At 36.9% G+C, this 24,042-nt stretch overlaps 1 protein-coding gene across 2 annotated transcripts in view; it reads left to right on the plus strand.

Annotated features, from left to right (window-relative positions):
• The first annotated feature begins 2,467 nt into the window (after positions 1-2,467).
• Positions 2,468-24,042, plus strand: part of LOC149848391 (regulator of nonsense transcripts UPF3-like) — a 55,638-nt gene continuing 34,063 nt past the window's right edge. For both annotated transcript variants that reach the window (XR_016429159.1, XM_089994172.1), the window contains exons 1-11: positions 2,468-2,901; positions 3,806-3,912; positions 4,045-4,140; positions 4,322-4,420; positions 4,502-4,581; positions 7,052-7,159; positions 8,423-8,567; positions 9,541-9,614; positions 9,706-10,483; positions 10,608-10,726; positions 10,852-10,911. Coding sequence is in view for 1 of the 2 variants with exons in the window: in XM_089994172.1 (XP_089850298.1) it covers positions 2,762-2,901; positions 3,806-3,912; positions 4,045-4,140; positions 4,322-4,420; positions 4,502-4,581; positions 7,052-7,159; positions 8,423-8,567; positions 9,541-9,614; positions 9,706-10,483; positions 10,608-10,726; positions 10,852-10,890 (1,785 nt within the window). In the remaining variant the exon portion in view is untranslated. The remainder of the gene's footprint in view (positions 2,902-3,805; positions 3,913-4,044; positions 4,141-4,321; positions 4,421-4,501; positions 4,582-7,051; positions 7,160-8,422; positions 8,568-9,540; positions 9,615-9,705; positions 10,484-10,607; positions 10,727-10,851; positions 10,912-24,042) is intronic.

The raw sequence follows: 24,042 nt of genomic DNA on the forward strand, positions 1-24,042 counted from the left end.
TGCATATACAAATAATATTCATGAATCATCTTGCAAACATCACGAAGACATTCGCAAATAATGCAAATTGTCCTTACTTATTTGCGGACCTCCTCAAACAATATTTAGTTAAATGAAGTTCACATGTTTCTTCGTAAATGTGATACTATATTTGTGAATATTGTGCTGTATTTTGTGAATGTGCTCGTAATCTCCTTTTTATTGAAAGGTTGTGAACTTTCTATAAAGTAACTATATATTGCCTAAGCCTCGATAGGTTCACATGTGAGAAAAGCAAAAATATCTTAAAAAAGTCAAGATTGGATGATTTTGGCTATGCAAATTTTTTGTCAAACATTTTGCAAGGACAATACAATCATTTTCAGTTAGATTAATCATTTAATTCACTGGTTCCACACATAACACTAGACTAAAGTTTATTATAGCTGTTGACTCTAATTTGTTTGGAGATGGAGCAATCCTTCACTCTCAGTCGTACCCATAGAAGACATTTCAGTTCCATTCACCCCCTATATGTCATCTCCATCTCCATACCCTTTTAAATCTTAGGACTTTAAGAAAATGATTTGACATCTTCACGACCTCATGGTCCTTGTGTGCGTTGTGGACAGTGAGGATGCTGCTCTCAAAAGCACCTTTTTTTTTTTACAATTTTAACGGGAGTGGTACGGATAGAGTCTTTCGGATTCTTCCCACTTATCAAACTCGTTTCTCACTTCCAAGTCTGGTTGTCCCTGTTCTCACTCCCAAGTCTTGTTGTCCCTGTTTTTTCTATCAAGTCCTCTTCTCAGAAAACAAGTACAAAGAGATACGCCAACCAGTTTGTATTTGTCCTCGGGCAGAGCAGAATCAAGTGAGCAAGACCAATAGTAGATCGAGGACCAGTTTCCTTAGAAGTGAGTGAGCCAAGATCAGGTGTGCCATCACATGGCACACTTTGAGCGTACCTCTGCACCTGGCTGCCCTCTATCTTCTTTTGAGCCCCACAACTTACAGACCGTCAGCCAATGACAGAGAACATCAGGTGCAGCGGCACAGTTGAAAGTGTGCAATGTGATGGCACCTGGTCCTGACTCGGGTTGAACAAATGTGAAGCCCAAGAGGGTTCTATCATATGATCCTTTTAACATTGGCCATCTCAAAGAGCAAGGGCATCCAATTGGGCTGAATACGTGTAGAAAGGCCACTACTGACTGCACTTCAAGTTCCTCTATCTAAAAAGTCCGATTTCAGCACATGTACAATGACACTAGGAACTCCTATGCATCAATCTAACTCCATGTAAAAAGTTTGGGAGCCTCCTTTTATACATACATTCAAAATCATTTCTAAAAGAGTTTTTTGACAAATTTGACCAAATAAATGTAATATTCATGGTAAGAAAACTTAGAAAGTGGCTGTTAAATCAAATTTTTTGCTGCATAAATAGAATTTCATAGTGTACTAAAAATTAACAGTTTGAAAAATTTGAGATTATAAAAGTCCATTTATGCATAAATTTTTTTTTGAGACAAGGCTGTATAGGAACTACTTCTTTCTCTCTCTCTCTTAAATTTCAATTTGTTCATTATCTCTATTCATTTTTTAGAATCTAACCTTACAATTGTGATCTACATGGTTTGTTTAGTAGGAATCAACTCTTGGATCAATTAAGATATTTGATCATGTTTTTATAAGGCTTCAAAAATCGATGACTTAGAATTTAATAAATTTCAAGGCTTATAAAATTATAATTTTTATTGAAAAAGTACAATCCAACACCCGATTATTAGCAAATAAACCATGCTAAACATATCTGCAGGGACAGATATGCATAAAGAAATTTGGAACATAAAACACCAGAGCTGTCTACACCATATAGATGGTAGGAGGAACCAATTTCCCATATATATATATATATCAATATTATGTAAGAAAACATAAAAAGTGGTCTTTTGCCAACTATTAAAAATGCTAGATATCGCATAGAATTTGTTTTTATTGCCTTACAAATATTTATTTTATATATTTAAAATATTTTCTCAGTATTTTGCTGATGGAAAATGTTGCCAAATTTTTTTTTGAGAGGGGTGGGGTGTCAACGGGTCAGATCTAGGCATTACCAAATCTGACTTAATTGGATTCAGATTCGGGTGGAAAAAAGATAGAACCTGGATTTGACTAGCTTAAAACCTGATATTTACACAATCGAATTTGGATATTAGCCGGACTCAGGTTTTAACCGAATTTGGATTCGGATTTCAATGAAAAATTAATACCGAATCCGATTAGTCGGATTCGGGTAGGATATCGGGTTACATCTGACCCGTTATCCAGAGAGAGAGAGAGAGTACATGCGTCTACGGGGAGTAGAGAAAAAAGAATACGAGAGAGTACATGCGTCTCCGGGTAGTAGAGGAAAAAGAACACGATAAAAGCATACAATTTACGTCCCCGGTATTTTGTTCTCTCTCTCTCTCACTCTGTAACGGTGCATCGTCTCTTACCTCTCTCCCCTACTGCTCACCCACTGGTCTGAGAGGGCCTTCTGTACGTTTGGGTCGGCCTCATGTCTACGGATCGAACCCTAGATTGACCACCTGCGAACGCCCCCTTCCCCTCTCCTCCCAATCGGTCCCCGCCTGCGATTCCCACAGCCCAATCATCGCTCCCGGTAATTCCCCAAGATGTGAATTCCGCGGGAAACTTGCATCCCCACGTTGCGATTGTTCAACACCTCCTCCCCTTTCGCCAATTTGTTTGAGTATTTCTTGGTGCGCACATGAAGGACCCTCTGGATCGCACTAAGGTGGTGCTGAGGCACTTGCCACCATCGATCTCGCAGGCCCTCCTGATGGAGCAGTTCGACTCCCGCTTCGCTGGCCGCTACAGATGGACCGCCTTCCGCCCCGGCAAAACCAGGTCCGTTTTTTCCCCCTTCCCCCTTCCTCATCGTATAAGTCTTCATCGTCGTCGTCATGTTGTTGATTTCTTGGTGATCATAAATTTTCCCGATCGTTATTTCTAGATTTCTTCGATTTCTGGGTGAGTTTGTTTTGGCTCCTTTACATCTTGGCTGCTTGATCGGAATTAGGGTTTTGGTGGGTATGAGCATCGAAGCGATTGTTCTCTTATTGTAATTTTGGTTTTTTTTTGGGGTATGGGGAAGTGAGGGTTAGGGTTTATCAATGGTGATTTCAATTCGGGGAACTTTTGGAAGCGAAGCATCGTTTACTTTTGGTGCCTTTAGATTCCTGATTTTTGATGGTTTTGTGGTGTTTCAATTCATGGAGTACGTTTTTTTTTCTTTCTGTTTTTTGGTTTGGTTTGGTTTTGGAAGAGAGGTAGTCTAGTGGCAGAGCTTTCTGTTGGGGTTCCTTCTGTTTCTTAATTTTTTGCATTTTGGTGCTCCAATCAAAATGAGAAATGGTCAACCAGATTGTGATTATTAGCTCGCTCTTCGATTTTGCATAGCACATTGCGGTTTCTGCAGAATTGATTGATGGGTTTCATGTTACAAATTGGGCCGTTTTACTGAGTAGCTTTAGATAAATTGTAATGGTAGAATTTGTGATTTTATTTCCAAGTACTGATTGCCAGCGTCACCTTTCTCTGTTATGGTGGTTATGTGGAAATCTTAATCATATCACCAGCATATTTCATTATTAATTTGTGAAATTGAAATACTATGGTAGAAATTGTAGCAATGAGGAATCAGTTTATAAAAAGACAAACATTTCAAAGAAACCATTTCATCATGGTCTAATTTATGCGAGTGATTTAGTAGAACACTAAGTGAAATGTTTTATTTTACTAAATTTTGTAGCCATAAGAACATGCGGTATGCTCGAGCTTATATCGATTTCAAAAGACCTGAAGATGTTCTCGAGTTTGCTGAGTTCTTTGATGGACATGTTTTTGTCAATGAGAAAGGTGATTCCTTGAAATTTAAACTTTCTTTCTTTAATTTTGTTCATTGTATTTATTCTATTTGTATAACTGGTTGTTGCTGGTTAAAGCATGCTGTATGTTGTGGATATTCAGTAAAACATTGTGCTTTTCCAGGTGCTCAGTTTAAGACCATTGTTGAGTATGCACCTTCACAACATGTTCCAAAGTCATGGTCAAAGAAGGATGGTCGTGAGGGGACCATTTTTAAGGGTATGATATTTATCTTTCTTGTTTGTCATTGACTTTTCAGAAAAATAAAAATCTATTTGTTTGTCATTTCTTGGTGTTTATTTGTGTTCCGTCTGCCAATCCAAAGTCTGTATTGTTGTCTTTCATTCATGCGCATCAAAATTCTTCTGTTGTAATCATATGCTGCTTGATGAATTACCAGACAGTGAATATTTGGAGTTCTTGGAGATGCTTGCAAAGCCAGCTGAGAATCTTCCAAGTGCAGAGATACAATTGGAAAGAAGAGAAGCAGAACGAGCTAGTTAGTTTTTAACATGCTAAAAAGTTGGTGGTTTATTGTCCTTCCCTTTTCTTGATTACATCATGTGTCCGGTCTGTGCAGGTGGAGCAAAGGAGGCACTCATTGTTACTCCTCTTATGGAGTTTGTTCGGCAGAAAAGGGCTTCTAAGAGTGGGTCTCAGGTGAGGAAAACTTTTCCCTTAGTGTCATATTTTTTTTTTCCTGCTGTACATGTTTTCTTCGTAGTTGCAATAAACAGGTTGACTTTTTAGTTGAGATAAGTAAGGTAAAGAGTGGGCTTCAACTAGGGGTGGCAATCGGGTCGGGTTGGCGTGTCAGCATACCTCAACCCGAACCCGACCCGTTTATTAAACGGGTCGGCTGTGGCAAACACTAACCCGACCCATTTAATAAACGGGTAACCCGACATGACCCGCCAACCCGTTTAATAAATGGGTTGGATCGGGAAAATGGGTTGGCGGGCGGGTTGGTGGGCAGGTTGGCGGACGGGTTGGCGGGTCGGGTTAGCGGGTTGACCCGCCCGCCTAACCCGTTTATTAAACGGGTCAGCCGGGTTGGCATACCCCCAACCCGAACCCGACCCGTTTAATAAACGGGTTAGGCGGGTCGACCCGTTTATTAAATGGGTTGGCTTAAGCCCAACCCGAACCCACCTAAGAGGTGGGTTGGTTGGTCGTGTCAGGTTTTGCCACCCCTAGCTTCAACATACATTTACTGGCTTTGACTAAAAGAGCATTTGCTGTGTATTGATTAATATAGTCAAAATTTGGTGATCCTTAGTGATTCTGATCACTACTTGGGATAAATATTTCCAAAATGGCCTCTGTTTCTTTTGATTGCTTAAAAGTGAAAACAACCATAATCTGTTGATTCACCATTTTCTTAGCAGATGGTTGATAGATATTTTTGATCAGCAGAAATTGCATTAGGTTATTCTTTTTGAATAACCCTATAAGTCTGAAGATGCTTTAGCAGTTGAGGCTCTATTCTATTGAGATCAGAAAACTAAAAATATAATCATGTAATTTCTTCTTTGTTTGTTAATCAATGGCATTGCTTGGCAATTAATCTCTTCTTTTTTTTCAAGAGGAAGCAATTAAGACACGAGCTTAAACCTATCGGTTAGTTGCTAACTATTATTTGTTAGCTGATGTAGATTTTTGGATACATAACATATGAAGGGATTCCAAACAACATTCAATCAATGAGGTAATGTGAGAAAAAAATAGTGGGAAGATACGTTAAAATAATTTTTTGTACTTGTCAAATTGGACTTCAGATTGGAGTGGCTTTTTCTAAGTCCTGTAATTGCCTTAGCTATAAATGTACTGCACATAAAGAATGGTTGTTGTTGAATTTGTTTTGGCCTTTAGGGAGAGGAAAGAATCACATATAGGGTTAATTGGATGAGCATGCAGAGTCTTGCACATCAATTGGAAGGTTATAAGGGAGGGGCTGAATAGTGGAAATAGAGACATGTAAGTAAAAGGTTAGAACTTCGGTAGGGAAAGAGAGGGAAATAGGTAAGTGTATCAACAAGGATCTGCATATGGATAAAAATTTGTCTACTAGTGTCATGGACTCATGGGTCAGTTATATGCTTCAGCCTTCAGCTCATGGAGTGTATGCTAATAGATCTGAATCAAGATATCAGGGCAGGTGCTGAACTGGAACCTGTGGTCAGTAAGAACGAATTGAAAAATGCGTCAATGATGAAGTGTTGGTGTCATTTTTCTTTGGTTTAACTTTGAAACTGATTTCTGAGAAGCATAAACTTGTGCTTGCTCATTGTTTTCATGGAATTTAACAACTTGAATACAGGGCACTGACCAATAGTAGTAATATAATAGCTTATGGGTGCTTCACTGCATCAGGTCCAGGAACTTGAGCTTTGTTAAGAGCTTAATAAGCTTGTTAAGAGGCTCAGTAAGAAAATAAAACTAGGACATGTATATCATTCATTGTGTGGTGTTTCTCATGCATCAGAAGATGCCTTTCTTCCTCTTTTTTCGAAGGTAACAGAAAAAATTTTTGTTGATAAGAGAAGAGCAGCCAATACAATAAGACATTATGAGAGTATAACTTAGGATTTTTCTGTGACTTGTTCAATTCTTTTAACTTGGTCAGAATGCAATCTTGTCCTGAATCTCTAGACAAGGCTGGAGCCATGTGACTCATTTGCTAGGAGCTAGTCACTACCTTTTCCTCTCTTTGTGCGACGTCAATTGTGTCATTGTTTCTTTTCCATTTTTACAATTGGGTTTCATCATGCAGTGTTTATGTAGCTCATCTGAAACTTAAAGTTGTATTGCTTTTCATTTCATTTTGTTCTTCTCACATATATTGGCAATGGATTCTTAGTTTGTCTCTCTTTGAGCAATTTTTGGGGCTTGTTTCCTTCATCTATTCGTTATGAAAGTTTATAGTTCGGTCTTCTCTATTGCATTTATGTGGTATCTAGTTCTTGATTTTATTTGGTACTTTTTATTATTTCCAATTCACATTTCAGGATTTAGGATATTACATTTGGATGTTGCAATTATCATGACTAACGTATGACTCTGCAATTATCATGACTTCCGGATGACTTCTGCATATTTTCATGTTTGGATTGAATGGTAAATGTAACAGAGGGCATCATCCAACGGCAAACTGAGCAGGCGAACTGGGGGACTTTCAGCTGCTACTTCCACACCGGTCTCTCATAAGAGAGGGCCCGAGAAGAGGAGAACTCCCATGGTATGCTATTGTGCTTCTAACAGTCTTAGAGTGTTTGCTGCATGCAGTGCAACTCTTTTGGCATCCTTCATGATGATGATAAATTTGCAGGGGAATTTAGATTTTTTCTTTTTGTTTATGAATCCTTGTCATTGAGAAAGTTGGAGAATTTCCTGTAGTTAATAACTGTGGATAATTATGTATCTGTTATATGAAGATGCTTATCAAGAAACTGCAGAAGGTTCTTTCAGTGTTTGCTTATATAGTGCATTTTATTAAATCTTGGTGGTTTTATAACTTATGGGAAAATTTCCTACAGAGCCATTGGATTCACATTCATGTGTTGGCAATCTTTTGTCCAAAGTTATGCTATATTCCTGTCTGAAGTTCCTTGTGAAAATTAAATTTCCTAGAAAAATTCTAAAATGTTTTCATGTAAAAACATTCCTAAGAGTGATATGTTGACATAGCTCCTCACAAACATCGCTGCTGAGGACAGCTTTCCTTTTGATGCATCCTCATCAGTGGATCACTCAAACAGTGGTTTCAATGTTTCATGTGAGATTTGGAGTTAATGTCTTTGCTTCTTTCAATTTTGGCTTTTGCAGGATCAGATGCTCTCTGCCCTATGGTTTCCATTTTTTTAGATGTATTCTGAGAACTTAATGTGCAAGAGCATCCATGTTAGAGATAGGAGGTTGTCTAATCCTTTCTGAGTATGTGAAGAACGACTATCTGTAATCCATGAGAAAAAAATTATTTGTATGAGCGAATATGTTGCTTACATGATAGGTGATCCATGTTGAAATTGTTTTTGCAGTCTTGGGTTGACATGGTTAAACTTCTAAAGTATTTGAGAGATCTTTGTAAAAGGCCTCTGCATTAGTAGGTGTAGTGGTGGTACTTGAATGGTTTGTTTCTTCTTAGTGGACAAAGATCCTGATCAGACTGGCAGCTGGAGAAGACCATGTACTGCAATTTGATATCTCTGTGGTATCTTCATAGTATTTCAAACCATGACTTCCCTCTTCTATCTGGACTTGAGGAATCTGTTTTCTTTTTCTAGAAATAGACTAATATGTTTTTGATCACCCGGTCTTATTTCATTATGCTTTTGCTTTTGATCTTATTCTATCATTTGCCACTTCATTCATTATATTCAATTTATTGGCATGCTGCCTCCAAAATTCTATTTTATCCATATTAAGTTGTTTTTCATCTGTACATAAGCAACATATTGAGATGATAAAATATGGGCTACTATACTTCTTTTCATGTGCACAGTATGTTTTGAGGGACAGTGCTAAGGCTTCAAGTGGCAAGGAAAAGTCAAGTTACATCGTAGTAGCAAGGAAGGATGAGCGGACTTTGGACAACTTGGGTCCTGTAGTAGTTGCTGGTGGATCAGATATGTTGGAAGATGAAAGTGGTATGCATGGAAGCTGATTATATGAGTATTGTCACGTCCCTTGATTTCTAGTCATGCTATGTGCTCATTCTCCTCTTATTGTTGATGCCTTTCAAGTTGGTCGGCCATGCCGCCGAAAAATAAATGGGCGTAAATACTCTTTTTTGGAGAGGGTTACTGAATCATTGTTTTTTATTGGATTAGGTTCATCTTTGCCTGATCAAATGTTCTTTTTCTTGATTCTTAAATTTATTAACAAGTTGCTGTTTACAGTTTACCGTGCTCATTTAATATTGAATATTCTAAAGAGCATTTTGTGATGACACTCTAGTGTTCTGTCACTGGCCTGCAGGAGTCGGACACCTTATGACTCTGCTCTTTTATCTATTTTTATGATAATCAAACTTCTGTTTTCAGTTTTGCATTCTAACCCAAGTATTGTTAGGGGTGCACAATAGGCTCTTGTTCTTCCTCTGTATAATTCAACATTCTCCATGTTCTAATCTAGGTGATCTAATTGACCAAAATTTGCCACCATATTTGCATGGTTGTCATGATATTCATTGCACTGGATAGCTTTCTTTGTTGTTACTTTGTCCTAAATTCGTTAGACATTTTTCATATGTTCAGAATATCTTTTTCTCAAGTATCATGGTTGGATCCACATTTGTTAAGTCACAATCTGAAAAAGGATGAGTGATGAATGTTTTTGTTTGACAATTTTTTTTATGCCTGATGGTACGGTAGCAGACAAAATATTGAATGAACTAGCCATGAAAACATGTCCAGCCCGGATTATTTTCTTGCTTTTGTTTTGGTTGTTATCTTTAAGATTTCATGGGCTTTCAGGTGGAAAAATCTGATGTTACATGGGGTTCACTTTAACAAGTCATTTTGATCTCTACATGTTAATGTGTTTTAAACTTGAGGGCCCCTTTTTATGACTTTGTGAATGGCAATTGTGTCTTGTGCTTTTCCAACATAACAAATGCAGGTGCATCTGGACATGTGGAAACTGGAAAGAAGAAACTTTTACTTTTAAAGGGGAAAGAGAGAGAAGTTTCTCATGTAAACATGGCACTTTGCTTTTTTTTTTTGTTTCTCCATGAAACTTATCAATGAGTTTCAATATCCATAACCAAACTTATTTTCCACTCAGGGATCTAGTGGTGTATCACAGTTGACTGTAACATCTCCAGTAAAGAATTCAGCTAGCTCAACATCTTTCAAACAGAACCACAGGCGTGAGATTAGTGGAAAGATCATCAAAAGCATACTCTCAAACAAGGAAGCTCATCAGAATCAACCACATCATGCATCTGTCCAGGCTGAGCAGCAATTTCAGGCATCACATCTGGAGAAGGAAAAACGGCCACCTCGGCCTACTCGTTCAGTTTCAAAGGATCATCTTTCTGGCAATGCATCATGTGCTTCTGTGTTAGAGTCTGATACTAAAAGGTCTTTGGATGAGAAGACTGTTGTCAGTGATTCACATGGGATTAGCCCTGCTATCAACAAACCTGATAGAAGAACAAGAAACAAGGAGAGACCTGATAGAGGTGTGTGGGCTCCTCTTCGTCGTTCTGATGAATTGCAGACAACTGATGATTCTCTTACTTCATCTGGTTTGCCAAGCCGGTCGTCAACTGAAATTATAGATGGCATGCATATTTCCAAACACATTGCTACTGGTAAACATGGAGATGATGGGTTGGAGGCTGTCGATAGCATTGTTGCTAACCAACCTTTCACAAGAGGCAAACCTCGAAGTCAGGATGCAGGAATTCAGAATGTTCGTTTAGGATGTGGTACTTCATCATCTCCTGATCTTTCACTAAATCAAGGTGACACTAAAGTTGATGCTGCAGGCACTAGCCGTAGCGGAGAAGCTAAGGCCCAAGGGGCTGGACGCGGTAGTGGTGTGTCTGTAGAGAATGGTATAACTCTTCAACTATCTGGAATCATTGTGTTGTTTTACCTGTTTGGTTTTACTGCATGCTGTCAAGAAAGGTATATGCTTTTTCAGTGCATATTGAGTACGAAGTTTTGACATTTTGTTAGGCTCTCATAGATCCAGTCGCCGTGGCCCAATACTAGGGTCAAAAGAAGTTGAAAATTTGCCTGGTACACTTGATGGGAAGCCTTTAAAGAGAGGTTCTCCTGGATATGGTGCACATGAGGTATGGGAAGAATTCCCAATTTATGTTGTCTTCTATCTTGTTTTGCTTTGTGACTCTGATTCCCAAACATGGCTTCATTTTGGCCTTTAATGTTATTCTGGTTCATGTTTTTGTTTGTTCTGCAGAAGCAAATATGGGTACAAAAATCAGGATCAGGTTCTTAATGTCTTAAAAGTTAAAAAATGGTGAGGCCTTTCTATACTTTTTTAGCATATTTATGCTATATGTGTTTGTGAATATTGAATATTATGTTTGTTAATCTTCACGTTCAAATTTTTGAATGTCATATTTTTGCGACCAGGAAAAGCCTGTAAAGCCGCCTTCGAATATCCTTTAAATTTTAAATTTCTATATGTGGTGCTTATAGAGAAAATGAACAAGGATCTCAGATATGAGTCTTTCATCTTTGGATGACATAGAAACTTGTCTTCATTTTGTTCTTGTTGATTTTCTCTTCATTACTTTACATTTTCATGAACTTTTGGCAGTTGGTTATATTTGTTGTCAATATTGGTAGCTTAAACATTTTCCTGTCTTCATAAAGTGCCAGATCTAGACGTTATTCCAAAGTTGTAAGTATGGTATCGTTACTCATATTGGTCGGGTCCAAAATAAAATACAAATCGTATCGTATCGTAAAAATTATAAATTTTTAATAATTTTTTTCTAAAAATTTATTTTCTATTAAAAATCAGAAAAAATTAGCGAAAATTTTAAAAAACATCATAACACATGAAACAATGATGAATTGCACAAAATACAACAATAAAACCACTTATGAAACATTTATGTCTCTATGAGATGCATAAGACATCATAACTTAGTTTTTAAAAAATAAGTTATCAAACAATAACCAAGTTTTAAAAAATATACCATCAATCATCATCATTATCTTCTTCTCCTCCTCCTTCGACATTCACATCATCTCCAATGTACAAGGGCTCTTCATTATCTACGTCCTGAGCTCCTTCCATGTTTATCCACTAAATGTCCTTTTTATTTAGAATGTCAGCTTCTTCTTGAACTCATGCATCCAATACATCAAAAAATTTCAAACTAATGAGATCAAATTGCTCTTTGTGCTTCCTTGATGATAACTTTTCTAGTTCCCTAAAAAAATGACATGAAAAAATTAAATTAGTTGGATTTTGTATGATATAAAAACTTTAAATAAACACATGAAAATAACAAATAAACCTTATAAATTTATATATACCTTTGCCTCAACCGTAAGTTGTAGCGAATTTAGACGAGGTCATTGAGCTTTTTGTGCTCTAATCTATTTCTTCATTTTGTATGTATTTGCTCAAAGACTCTAATTTTCTCACATTGCATTATACATTTGGTTAAGAATGCGAATGACAAAAGCTCTCAAGTTTGGAACATCACTTTCAAACCCGGTCCACCACATGTTTGAAAAAAAATAAAAAAATGATAAATCAATAAGACTAACAAATACAAATTACACATACAAAACAATATAACTAAACAATATGAAATTAAAATTAAAATAGACAAAATAAATTACATGAACGCATTATCATAAATTTTCATTTTCTAATAAACTTGATCTTGAATGCCATAATTATAGTACAACCTTATAATGCAATTGAAGAGTCCCTTGTTGACTTCCCTGTCCATTTTAAATGTAGGAGAATATCTAAATGCATGATTTAAATAATATGGTGCAACATAAAGATGTTGATAAAGTTGTCCAGTCCACGTATGATCAATGGTGTTCTATATAGGGATGTAAAATTTTTTTCTTATTCAATTTATCTCTGATGACTTCTTTTGCCTTATCCATGGCCTCATAGAGATAACCATAGCTGGTCTGTCTTCACTGCCAACCCGTCTAAGTACCTTCACCAAAGGTATAGTGATTCTCAACAACTTCACGCTTGAATTCCAAAATTCACTTCTGAATTATAATTTCTCGACTTTTTTTCTTTTTGTTTGTAGATATGCATTCCCCACTGTCAAAAAATTCGTAGCAAATCTAGCGATTGCACTACGAATCAACTCAATGTTAGAAAGTGACTTGAAATACATTGGGTTCAATAATGAACCCATATCTATGCACGTGAAGTGCAAATATACCCATTAAAGGGAAACAACATAAGCACATAATGTGCTAACACATAAAACCCATAAAAAGGGAAAAATATGACATAAAGTCATAAGTTGCATATCATTGAAGAATAATGGAGAAGGGGTAAAAACCCCATTACAATGGAGCATAAGCTCCCTCAAGAAGTAAGAAATACAAAGGGGAGAGCCCCTATTTATAACAACAAAAAGGAGCCTTGGAGGGGCTCCACTCATAGACGTTGGAGCCCCTCCAACGGTCACAAATGTGACCGTTGGAAGGGGCCCAACGTCTATTTGAGTGGGCCCCCCAAGGTACCTTTTGGTATTTGAGAAAAAAGAAATAAAAAATAAAAGAAAAAGAAAAATAAAATAAATTACAATCACATTCATAAAGTGAATGTGGTTAAAACAGAGGAAAAGACTAAAATACCCCTACAGCTAAACAAAAGGAAAATATATATTTTATATATATAAATAGGAGGATACATATACATATATACCATATATATATGTATCATCTTTTATATATATAAAATATGTCTAATTACAACAATTGATGGGTACATTTTAACACCCCCCCTCAAGCTTTGCAGGGAAACAAAAAGATTGAAAAAAGGGCAAAACTCCACGAGGCTTCGGCGACTCCAAGAGGCTTCGGCAAGGATGCAATGAAACTTGAAATAGCCTTCCTCCAATTGTCTTCAAATGATGAACCCATTTCCCGAACCATCCAGGGTACTTCCCTTTGTTCTATCTCCAAGATCCTGAGAAAAGAAAACAACAAAGAACAAGTAAACAATATCTTTGCACTTTACTCAAAAAGGAACATTCCTAACAAGGTGCAAAATTTATGCATAATATGATAGTTACTTTAGTATGAAACAAAAAATTTAGAAAACCAAAGTTTCTAAATCATACATTATGTTAAAACAAAATGAGCGGAAGCAAATTATGCAAAAATTAAAGAATGCATAATGCATTCATAAGGTCCACCATTGGACAAATATAACCCCCATAATGGGGAATAACAAAATGATCCATTAAGGGATACCACAAGAAGCCTACGAAGAGGCATAACATACATATGCTTTATTGAATGAGAGCCCAAAAAAGGCCATAAAGAGCATATGCATATACGAATCATAATATGAATTGATACTCAAAGAACTAAAACATGCTTCAAACATGTAGTGAAGATCCAAAAAAGAGAAACGAAGTCTCCAAGCATACTTTAGGCAAAATAAACCCAAGAGTTCACAAGGTTTTTTAAAAACATTTATGAAAGTCACACTTAATAAAAAAAACATTTTACATATAAGGTGGCAAAAACCATAAGCACTTAATATATAGATTAAATGCTAAGAAATCAACTTGATATGCATATCAAAAAGATGATTTACTTGAAAAACACAAGTCATGAATGGAATTTTGCAAATTTCAATAATAGTTTATTCATTACAAACAACTTCCTCATTAGTCCTCCAAAACCCATAAATCAAGTGTATAAGCTACTAGATCAAGAATATAAAACCATTAAAGGCAAAAGACACACACAAAGGTGTATAAACGAACCTCTTGTCTACATATAATAATACTTGAAATAAGTGCATCTACGACAAGAGCAAGAGAATACATGCCAACATGAACTAAAAAGTATCTCTTGTCTACGTAAAAATGCACTTAAAACCAAGTATGTTCAGCTACTAGAACAAGAGTAATAAGCCAACCATGGGCTAAAACATAATACATCTCTTGTCTACATAAGATGACACTTGAAATGAGTGAAATAAGCCAACCATGGGCATACATCTAAGCGACTAGAACAAGAACACAAACGCCAACATGGACTAAGATCACACACGATGGTGTGAATCAACGTGTCTTGTCTACATATAAGATCACTCAAGACAAGTGTGTTCAGCTACTAGACCAAGAGAGCAAAAGCCAACAAAGGGCTAAAAACACACGAAGGTGTAATAAAATTCTTGTATACATATGATGACACTTAGATAATGGGCATAAAAGGAAAGGACTTTTGAGGCAATAAAGCTTGTAATGACAACATATAAATAAAACCTCGAATGAAACAATATTCCTTTTAAAAAAGAATACTCATAACAATAACATTTTGGAATAAATGCATGTAAAAAGTATCTTCAACGAGATACTACAATCGATAAAATAATATTCTTGAGAACAAATGTGTGAACATACACACACCAAGAACACTTGTGAAAAAACACAAGAACACATGTGCACAACAAGCACAACATACGAAATCACAAATGTGCAAGTGCACTCATAAGATTCTTAAACAAATAAAAGGTTGGGCTATAATCCCAAAACACCTTGATTTTAAATATACCTTAAAACATTTAAGGTTTCAAACACCATATGTCCATCACATTTACATAGAGGCATCCATAATATCAATGGCCACAAGAGAAAAAATGAGTGACACACTCATAATTAGAGATCAAATAACAAATCATTTTAGAGTCCCAAGGTGCCCATAACTCACCTCAACAACCATCTATAATATGGAAGGTGGACAATCTAAAATGATACAACACGAGGTGCCCATAACTCACCTCGACAAACATCTCTAATATAACAAAAATAAGGCCAAATAAATGATGCATTAAATAACATGTGATGGACAAATATAAGTGCCACAAAGGGCAGTAACCACATAAGGAATCATTTTCCAAATAAAAGTTTTTACCAAGAGGACCGATTAACAAATTGAATCAAAGGTCCAATATAATCCATCAAAACAATTTTGCATAAACACGAATTATGCTTAATCTTCAAAAGAAGTCTTGTACCAAAAAAGACTTATTAAGCAACAAACACAACAACATAAAGAATTCATCAAGACAATCAAGCTTTTAATCAAAGAAATCATAAGAACCGTAATGGTTCACAAAGAAGGCTTTAACACAATACTCAAGGAAAGAATATTCAAAAAACACTTGAAAATTTATAGATTTGGAATTAAATCCCATACAACAATTTTAAAATATTCTTTGATTGTGATGAGATATGCGGACACATATAAAGTGCTATAAGCACTTACAATGATTTAACAAGAACTCAATATCTAAATTCATTATATTTTTCACAAAAGAAATGTGCATAAAGGCTCCATAATGCAAAAAATGTCTACGAAGAGACAATACACATGTAAGCACACAAGGCTTTATAAAAGATGTGCACGAAGGCACTCATACAATACTTGAACAAATACACACCAAGGTGTAAACAAACATGCACTAAGGCATGTATATCATAAAAAAGAGGGAATGCATACAAGCACAAAATATTTGAGAAGCAAATGTGCACAAAATACAAAAATACACAAAAGTGAGCAAGTATGCACTTTATAAAAAGAGCAATGCTTGAAATTCTCAAATTTTAATTATGTAATTACATGCTTGATAAGTGCAATTGAGGACAAAGAAAACCATATTATGGCCAATGTAGGCATCTTTAAAGATATTATTAAGAGGTTTCAAAACCTTATGAAAAATACAAACCAACAAGTTTAAAAGGATGAAAAATGAAATCATTTATACCAAAAAAGGATGTAACAGATGAACTATGCACTCTATGTGGGAAATTCCTTTTAAAACAATCTTTCCTAATGGTTTATCATAGATAATTTTTCAAAAAAGAAACATTGAAAAACTTTTTAGGAGTTCTTATAAGTCATCATTAACAAGAACTACTTTAGGATTCAACAAAGATTTTAGATGTGAGAGATTCTCATATAATGATTATATCAATTTTTTCAAAAATGCACTAAAATCCATAATCAAGAGGGGAACTCGAATCAAATTAGAGTTCATATGAGAGTTAAAAAATTTTAAGCAAAGATCATTATTTTAGCAAGAAATCATATATATAATTTTTAAAAGTTAACTTATAGGTCAATCATGAAATATTTATATAAGAACTATAAATCTCAAATAATTGAAGGTAATTTTTAAAAACATAAATTACTATTATATGCGATGAGTAGTTCGAAAAACACGAATTTTATATTTGGACAACAAACGATTTCACCAAATTTAAAAGGAGATATTTTCAAAATATATGAGCACACGAAATGTGAAAAGAAATAATTCAACTATCATGACCATTAAATGAACAAACTATATGCAAGAAACATATTTTCAAATGCATAATACTTTTAAGAAAAGGGATACATACCGAATAACTTCAAAAGCAAAATACTTTAGGAAGAGCAATGAATACTTCACCATTTCTTGAGCGACACGCTTTCCGTTGCACCAAAGGACAAACCCATCGTGACCTCGCTCTGATACCATGTTAGAAAGTGACTTGAAATACATTGGGTTCAATAATGAACCCATATCTATGCACGTGAAGTGCAAATATACCCATTAAAGGGAAACAACATAAGCACATAATGTGCTAACACATAAAACCCATAAAAAGGGAAAAATATGACATAAAGTCATAAGTTGCATATCATTGAAGAATAATGGAGAAGGGGTAAAAACCCCATTACAATGGAGCATAAGCTCCCTCAAGAAGTAAGAAATACAAAGGGGAGAGCCCCTATTTATAACAACAAAAAGGAGCCTTGGAGGGGCTCCACTCATAGACGTTGGAGCCCCTCCAACGGTCACAAATGTGACCGTTGGAAGGGGCCCAACGTCTATTTGAGTGGGCCCCCCAAGGTACCTTTTGGTACTTGAGAAAAAAGAAATAAAAAATAAAAGAAAAAGAAAAATAAAATAAATTACAATCACATTCATAAAGTGAATGTGCGTAAAACAGAGGAAAAGACTAAAATACCCCTATGGCTAAACAAAAGGAAAATATATATTTTATATATATAAATAGGATGATACATATACATATATACCATATATATATGCATCATCTTTTATATATATAAAATATGTCTAATTACAACAATTGATGGGTACATTTTAACACTCAACACCACTAGTGTACTTTCTTATCAAGCTCAAAATCCATGCATGATTGTAAATAAATTTAGTAACTTTTGGCAACGTTCAACTGTGTGATTTATCACATCCATGTTGCCGATGTCCTCAAACATGAGGTCTATGTAATGGGCAGTACACGGGGTTCAAAAGAATGACCCATAATTTTATGACAATTCTTTAACTGCTACTCTTGAACAATATTTTGAGGTTGAACCTCTTCCGCGATTAAATACCCTGAGCAATGCATTTGATGTCTTGGGCGTATCAAACAGATTAATTGACTTCAAAATATAGTTTCTTCAAGGCAATATAGACAAGAAAATTTATCAAGGTCCTTGACTTTCTGTCTGTCCACCCATCTTCCATGATGCTACACTCAACTTCTCTCCATGACTGCCTCATTTCATCACAATATGCCTTCACTTCATTTACATTAGTATCTATTTTTTTTCTCTCAAAGCATGATATGAAGGCATTTTATATCCAAACCCGATACTGGTTATGATATCTTCTATGACCTGAAAACGAAAAGAATTTGCCACATTGAAAGGATTGCAAGTATCATAAAACTCTCCTAACCACGACATTTGCTTGCTTGGCTAACTGTGGAGGAGTCATGGCAGTACAGATGTCGGGTTCCGCCCCAGAGACAATTTTAGGAGGGAAAAAACTTGTAATAGAGCCTCTAGCTCTACCTTCTCTCGAAGAACGATCAAAAGTAGGGAGCTTATATTCGCCCTCGTAAGGCTGCACATGCCTAATTTCTGCCTCACTCATCTCTTTTTTCTTGTTTTTTTCCAAATCAATGAGTAATTATTGACATTGTCATTTCACGATATTCTGTAATTTCCTTGACGTGCATGCCTCAACAGCTAAATGTTGCTTTAACAGAGAGATACCACTCAAAAATACAATATGACAACAATTGAAATTGATTTTCAATCGGTTTTCACTCATTACTCGAGTGCCCCATTGTCATGTCGAATCATTTGATGCCATATTTTTCCAAAAAAACTCAATAAGAAGCAAAAAATAAGTTTTTTTACCTTAACCCACTTCCTTGTAGGAAAATGGTGAAAATGCGCTATTGAACAAACCACAAAAGCCCACTCTCTTGCGCACATATCAACCCCCAAATCGATCATGAGGGTAGCGCCCCTCTCATTGCTCTCTGTTGACAGGCGCATGAGGGTAGCGCCCCTCTCTGTTGACAGGTGCAGGAGGGTAGCGCCCTCCTGCCTTCTCCCTCTTTTTGGACCAACGCAGGAGGGCAACACCCTCATGCCCTATCCCTCCTTTTGGACCAACGCAAGAGGGCTGACCTCGCTCTATGTTGACAGGCGCAGGAGGGCAACACCCTCCTGCCCTCTCCCTCTTTTGGACCAACGCAGGTGGGTAGCACCCTCTTGCCCCCTCTCCCATCACCCCCGCTCGCTTGAGCCCTCTCGTTGGTCCCCCCCCCCCCCCCCCGACCCAACCCCTTGCTGTCGTAGCATGGGTGCCAGGCTGGGCTCGGCCTAACTGTTGAGCTCACCCTCCCTGCTCAGCCAAGCTGAGTCCCGACAGGGTCAGCCCTGTCGCACCATGCTTAGCCGGGTTGACCTCGACAGGGCCAGCTCTGTCGCAGCTCGCTCAGTCGAGCTGACCCCGACAGGGCCAGCCTCTTTCGTACCTCGCTCGACCAAGCTAAGTCCCGACATCCCTGTCGCACCCCGCTCAGCCAAGCTGAGTCCCGATAGGGCCCGCCCTTGTCGTGCCTCTGGTACCGAGCCCAACTCTGTTTGATCGGCTCGAATTGGGTTCAAGTTCGACCCCTGCGACACAAGCATTGTTTACTTCGTTAAATTAAAGTGGTTGCATCGTTTCTTTTGCAATTGATCAAAATATCTTTTAGCGCGCCACATCGGTGCAACAAACACAACACACGCACCAAGGCACGAAACCTTGATAGCCTACGTTTGGAATCATCAGCGAATCCGACAATCTCTGAGGTAGGAGAAAATTGCATACGAGGACAATGGCAGAACACTTCTAAACATGTGTATACGTATATACATACATATATATTAAATATATACATATATATGCTTTTAACTCAAGGACACAGTTTTGCGAATCCTTGTCCCTTTAAATTTGTCATTTACTTTGCTGCCACAGTATTATGTTCACTGGTTACCGCGTCACACCGGCGCCCGGGTGTGGTGTCAAATAGGCAAGGGTTCCCTCACTTTGTTGGACGGGTGGGGGTAAAGAAGTTAGTCCAAGACCATAAAATTAGGTTAGCCACTTGGAACATAGGGTCTTTAACTGGTAAGTTGGTAGAGTTAGTAGATGTTATGTGTAGGAGAAAGATTGATATTTTATGTCTTCAAGAGACCAAATGGGTAGGTGAGAAAGCTAAAGTGATAGAACCTTGGGGATATAAGATTTGGTATACAGGAATAAATAGGAATAGGAATGGAGTAGGGATTGTTATGAGTCGTCAGTTTATAGATAATGTAGTTGAGGTCCGTAGGAAGGGTGATAAAATTTTACTTATTAAATTAGTATTAGGTACGGATATTATTAATATTATTAGTGTTTATGCACCTCAAGTAGGTTTAGATGATTCCATTAAGCATCAATTTTGGGAAGATTTAGATGGAGTAGTACAAGGGATATCTTATGGAGAAAGGCTTTTCATCGGCGGTGACCTTAATGGACATGTAGGCATTAGTAGAGATGGATTTGAGAGTATCCATGGAGGCTATGGTATAGGAGAAAGAAATGAAAGTGGAGAAAGGATTTTAGATTTTTGTTTGTCCTATGATATGATCTTAGCAAACACTTGGTTTAGGAAGAGGGAGTCTCACCTAGTAACATTTAAAAGTGGGGTTAATACGAGTCAGATAGATTTTTTCCTACTTAGAAAGAGAGATAGGGGTTGTTGCATCGATTGTAAGGTTATACCGGGAGAAAGTGTAGCTACACAACATAGAGTCTTAATTTTAGATCTTAGAATTAGACAACGCCGCAAAAGGGATAGACATAGGATAGATACTAGAATTAAGTGGTGGGCACTGAAAGGAGCTAAACAAGGAATGTTTGTAGAGCAGGTAGTTAAGGAAGTTGATTGGTGTCTCGAGGAGGATTCAAAATCAATGTGGAATAAGATAGCGGGTGGTATGAGAAAGGTAGCTAAGGAGGTATTGGGTGAGTCTAAAGGCGGTGCACCACTAGGTAAGGATACATCATGGTGGAATGAGGATGTCAAATTAGCTATTAAGGTTAAAAGAGAGTGTTATAGAAATCTAAGTAAGAGTGCTAAAAAAGTTGTTCGAAACGCGAGGGCTAAGGTATATAAGGAGGTTTATGACAAGTTGGATACCAAAGAAGGCGAGAAGGATATTTATAGGCTTGCAAAGATGAGAGATAGGAAATCGAAGGATTTGGGTATGGTTAGATGTATCAAAGATGAAACGCAAAGGGTTTTAGTCAAAGATGAGGAGATTAAGGAGAGATGGAAATATTATTTTGATAAGCTATTTAATGATAGTCATGCTCAAGATCTTGGAGACTTCTCCATTCCTTTTCATGAGATAAATCGTGACTTCATGCGCAAGATTCAAAAAAAAGAAATTGCAGAGGTTTTGAAGAAAATGAAATCAAGAAGGGCAGTTGGCCCAGATGGTATACCTATCGAGGCTTGGAAATGCTTGGGAGAGAAAGGTTTAGAATGGTTGACAAATCTTTTTAACTTGATTTGGCGAACAAATAAGATGCCTAATGAGTGGAGGAAGAGTACTTTGGTGCCTTTATATAAGAATAAGGGTGATATACAAGATTGCACAAACTATCGTGGTATAAAACTCATGAGTCATACTATGAAACTTTGGGAGAGGGTGATTGAGTCTAGGTTGAGGAAGGTTGTCATGATATCGGAGAATCAATTTGGTTTTATGCCTGGAAGATCAACTATGGAAGCTATACATCTTCTTAGACAACTTATTGAAAGATATAGAGAGAGGAACAAAGATTTGCATATGGTTTTTATTGATTTAGAGAAGGCATACGATAGAGTACCTAGGGACGTTCTCTGGTGGACAATGATGAAGAAAGGTGTTTCCCTAAAGTACATTAGTATAATTAAAGATATGTATGAAGGAGTAGTAACCAATGTCCGCACTTGTGGAGGGGTGACAACCAATTTTCCGATAACGGTTGGGTTACATCAAGGATCTGCTTTAAGCCCTTTCCTATTTGCGATAGTGATGGATGAGCTTACGAGATCAATTCAAGAAAATGTACCGTGGTGTATGTTGTTTGCTGATGATATTGTTTTGATTGATGAGTCTAGAGCTGGGGTTAATGCTAAGTTAGAATTATGGAGACAGACATTGGAAGCTAGAGGTTTTAAGTTGAGTAAGAGTAAGACTGAATATATGGAATGTCGGTTTAGTAAGCAACGAAGTAGTGATGGGAGTGTAGTGAAGCTTGGTGAGCAAGATATACCGGTGAATGATTATTTCAAATATTTGGGATCCATCATTCAAAAGTATGGAGAAATTGATGGAGATGTAAATCATAGGATAAAGGTTGGGTGGATGAAATGGAAAAGTGCTACTGGAGTGCTGTGCGATCGTAGAATGCCATTGCGGTTGAAGGGAAAGTTTTATAGGACGACTATTAGACCCGCTTTACTATATGGTACGGAATGTTGGGCTGCCAAGAGACATCATATTCAAAAAATGAGTGTAGCTGAGATGCGGATGCTTAGATGGATGTGTGGAAATACAATAAAAGATAAGATTCGGAACGAAGAGATACGTAAGAAGGTAGGTGTTGCACCCATTGAAAATAAGATGTGAGAGAATCATTTACGGTGGTTTGGACATATTCGGCGAAGGCCTAATGATGCTCCAGTTAGAAGGTTGGAGAAATGGGAAAATATGTTAGTTAAAAGAGGTCGGGGTACGCCTAGGAAGACTTGGATGGAGATGATAGGAAAGGATATGAATGCTTTGAACCTCACCGAGGACATGGCGTTGGATAGAAATGATTGGAGGAAAAGGATTCATGTGGAAGACCCAAAATGAATTTCTTTTTTGGTTCATATCGCTGACCCCAATTGTTTTGGGATGAAGGCGTAGTTGTTGTTGTTGTTGTTTGTTGTTGTACAGTTTCGTACATCTTGCACTGCTTATGCAATTTATTTAGCTGATGTACAGTTTCGTACATCGTGCATTGTTTATGCAATTTATTTGTTCGATGTACGATTTTGTATATCATGCACTGCTTACACAATTTATTTAGCCGATATATGGTTTCGTATATTGTGCACTTCTTACGCAATTTACTTAGTCGATGTACGATTTCGTACATCGTGCACTGTTTATGCAATTTATTTAGTCGATATACGATTGCGTGCATCGTGCATCACTTATGTAGTTTATTTAGCTCGATGTGTGGTTTCACAAATCGAGTCTTGCTTTATGTAATTTACATTACCGCCACACATTAATGTGCAAGGGCTTATGTTTTGGTATATATGTATTATGCCATCGCATTGGAATGTGCATAGGCTTACGTTTTGATATATATATGTATTATATATACATATATGTAACTTTGTAAAGTACACAACTTTGCGTACTCCTGCGTACTTTGCATTATGCTTGCATTTAAGATGCATATTTGCGCATACTCGCTAAGTCTTTAAAGAAAATAGGCAATTCACATGCAAGATTTCAAAGCACGTGATATTCATTGTTTTGAAAAGTAAAAACGAATATTTGGTGGTTGCGTATTCACAACCACATCTTTCCCTCAACCCTGCGTAGCCCTGAGTGGTACTTACAATCCCTCATTTTGATATCCAAAATGACTCAAATATCCCCATCCTAAAGTACAAAAATTTGAGATTTCTAAACAAAGTTGGGTTTTTTTTCTTCTGAGAAACCAATACCCCTTTCATCGGAGCGGTACTATTAGACATGTGCGACATGTTAGTACTATGATGATTGGATGAGAGATTTATAGTAACCTCATAGCATACAAATGCATAATGATAAAAATGAAATCACATAAATGGTGATCGCCTCCACAGGCAAGATGCTCGAGTTTGTTTGAGCATGTCGAATTAAACTAAAATAGTTACATCGTTTCTTTCACAATACAATAAAGGTGAATTTTTATTTTTGAGAATCCGATACCCCTCTCATCATAGCAATACTATCAGACATGCACGACATGTTAGTACTA

The sequence above is a fragment of the Nuphar pumila genome, chromosome 1 (genome assembly GCF_984573655.1).
Source record: "Nuphar pumila chromosome 1, dmNupPumi1.hap1.1, whole genome shotgun sequence".
NCBI classification, from domain to species: domain Eukaryota; kingdom Viridiplantae; phylum Streptophyta; class Magnoliopsida; order Nymphaeales; family Nymphaeaceae; genus Nuphar; species Nuphar pumila.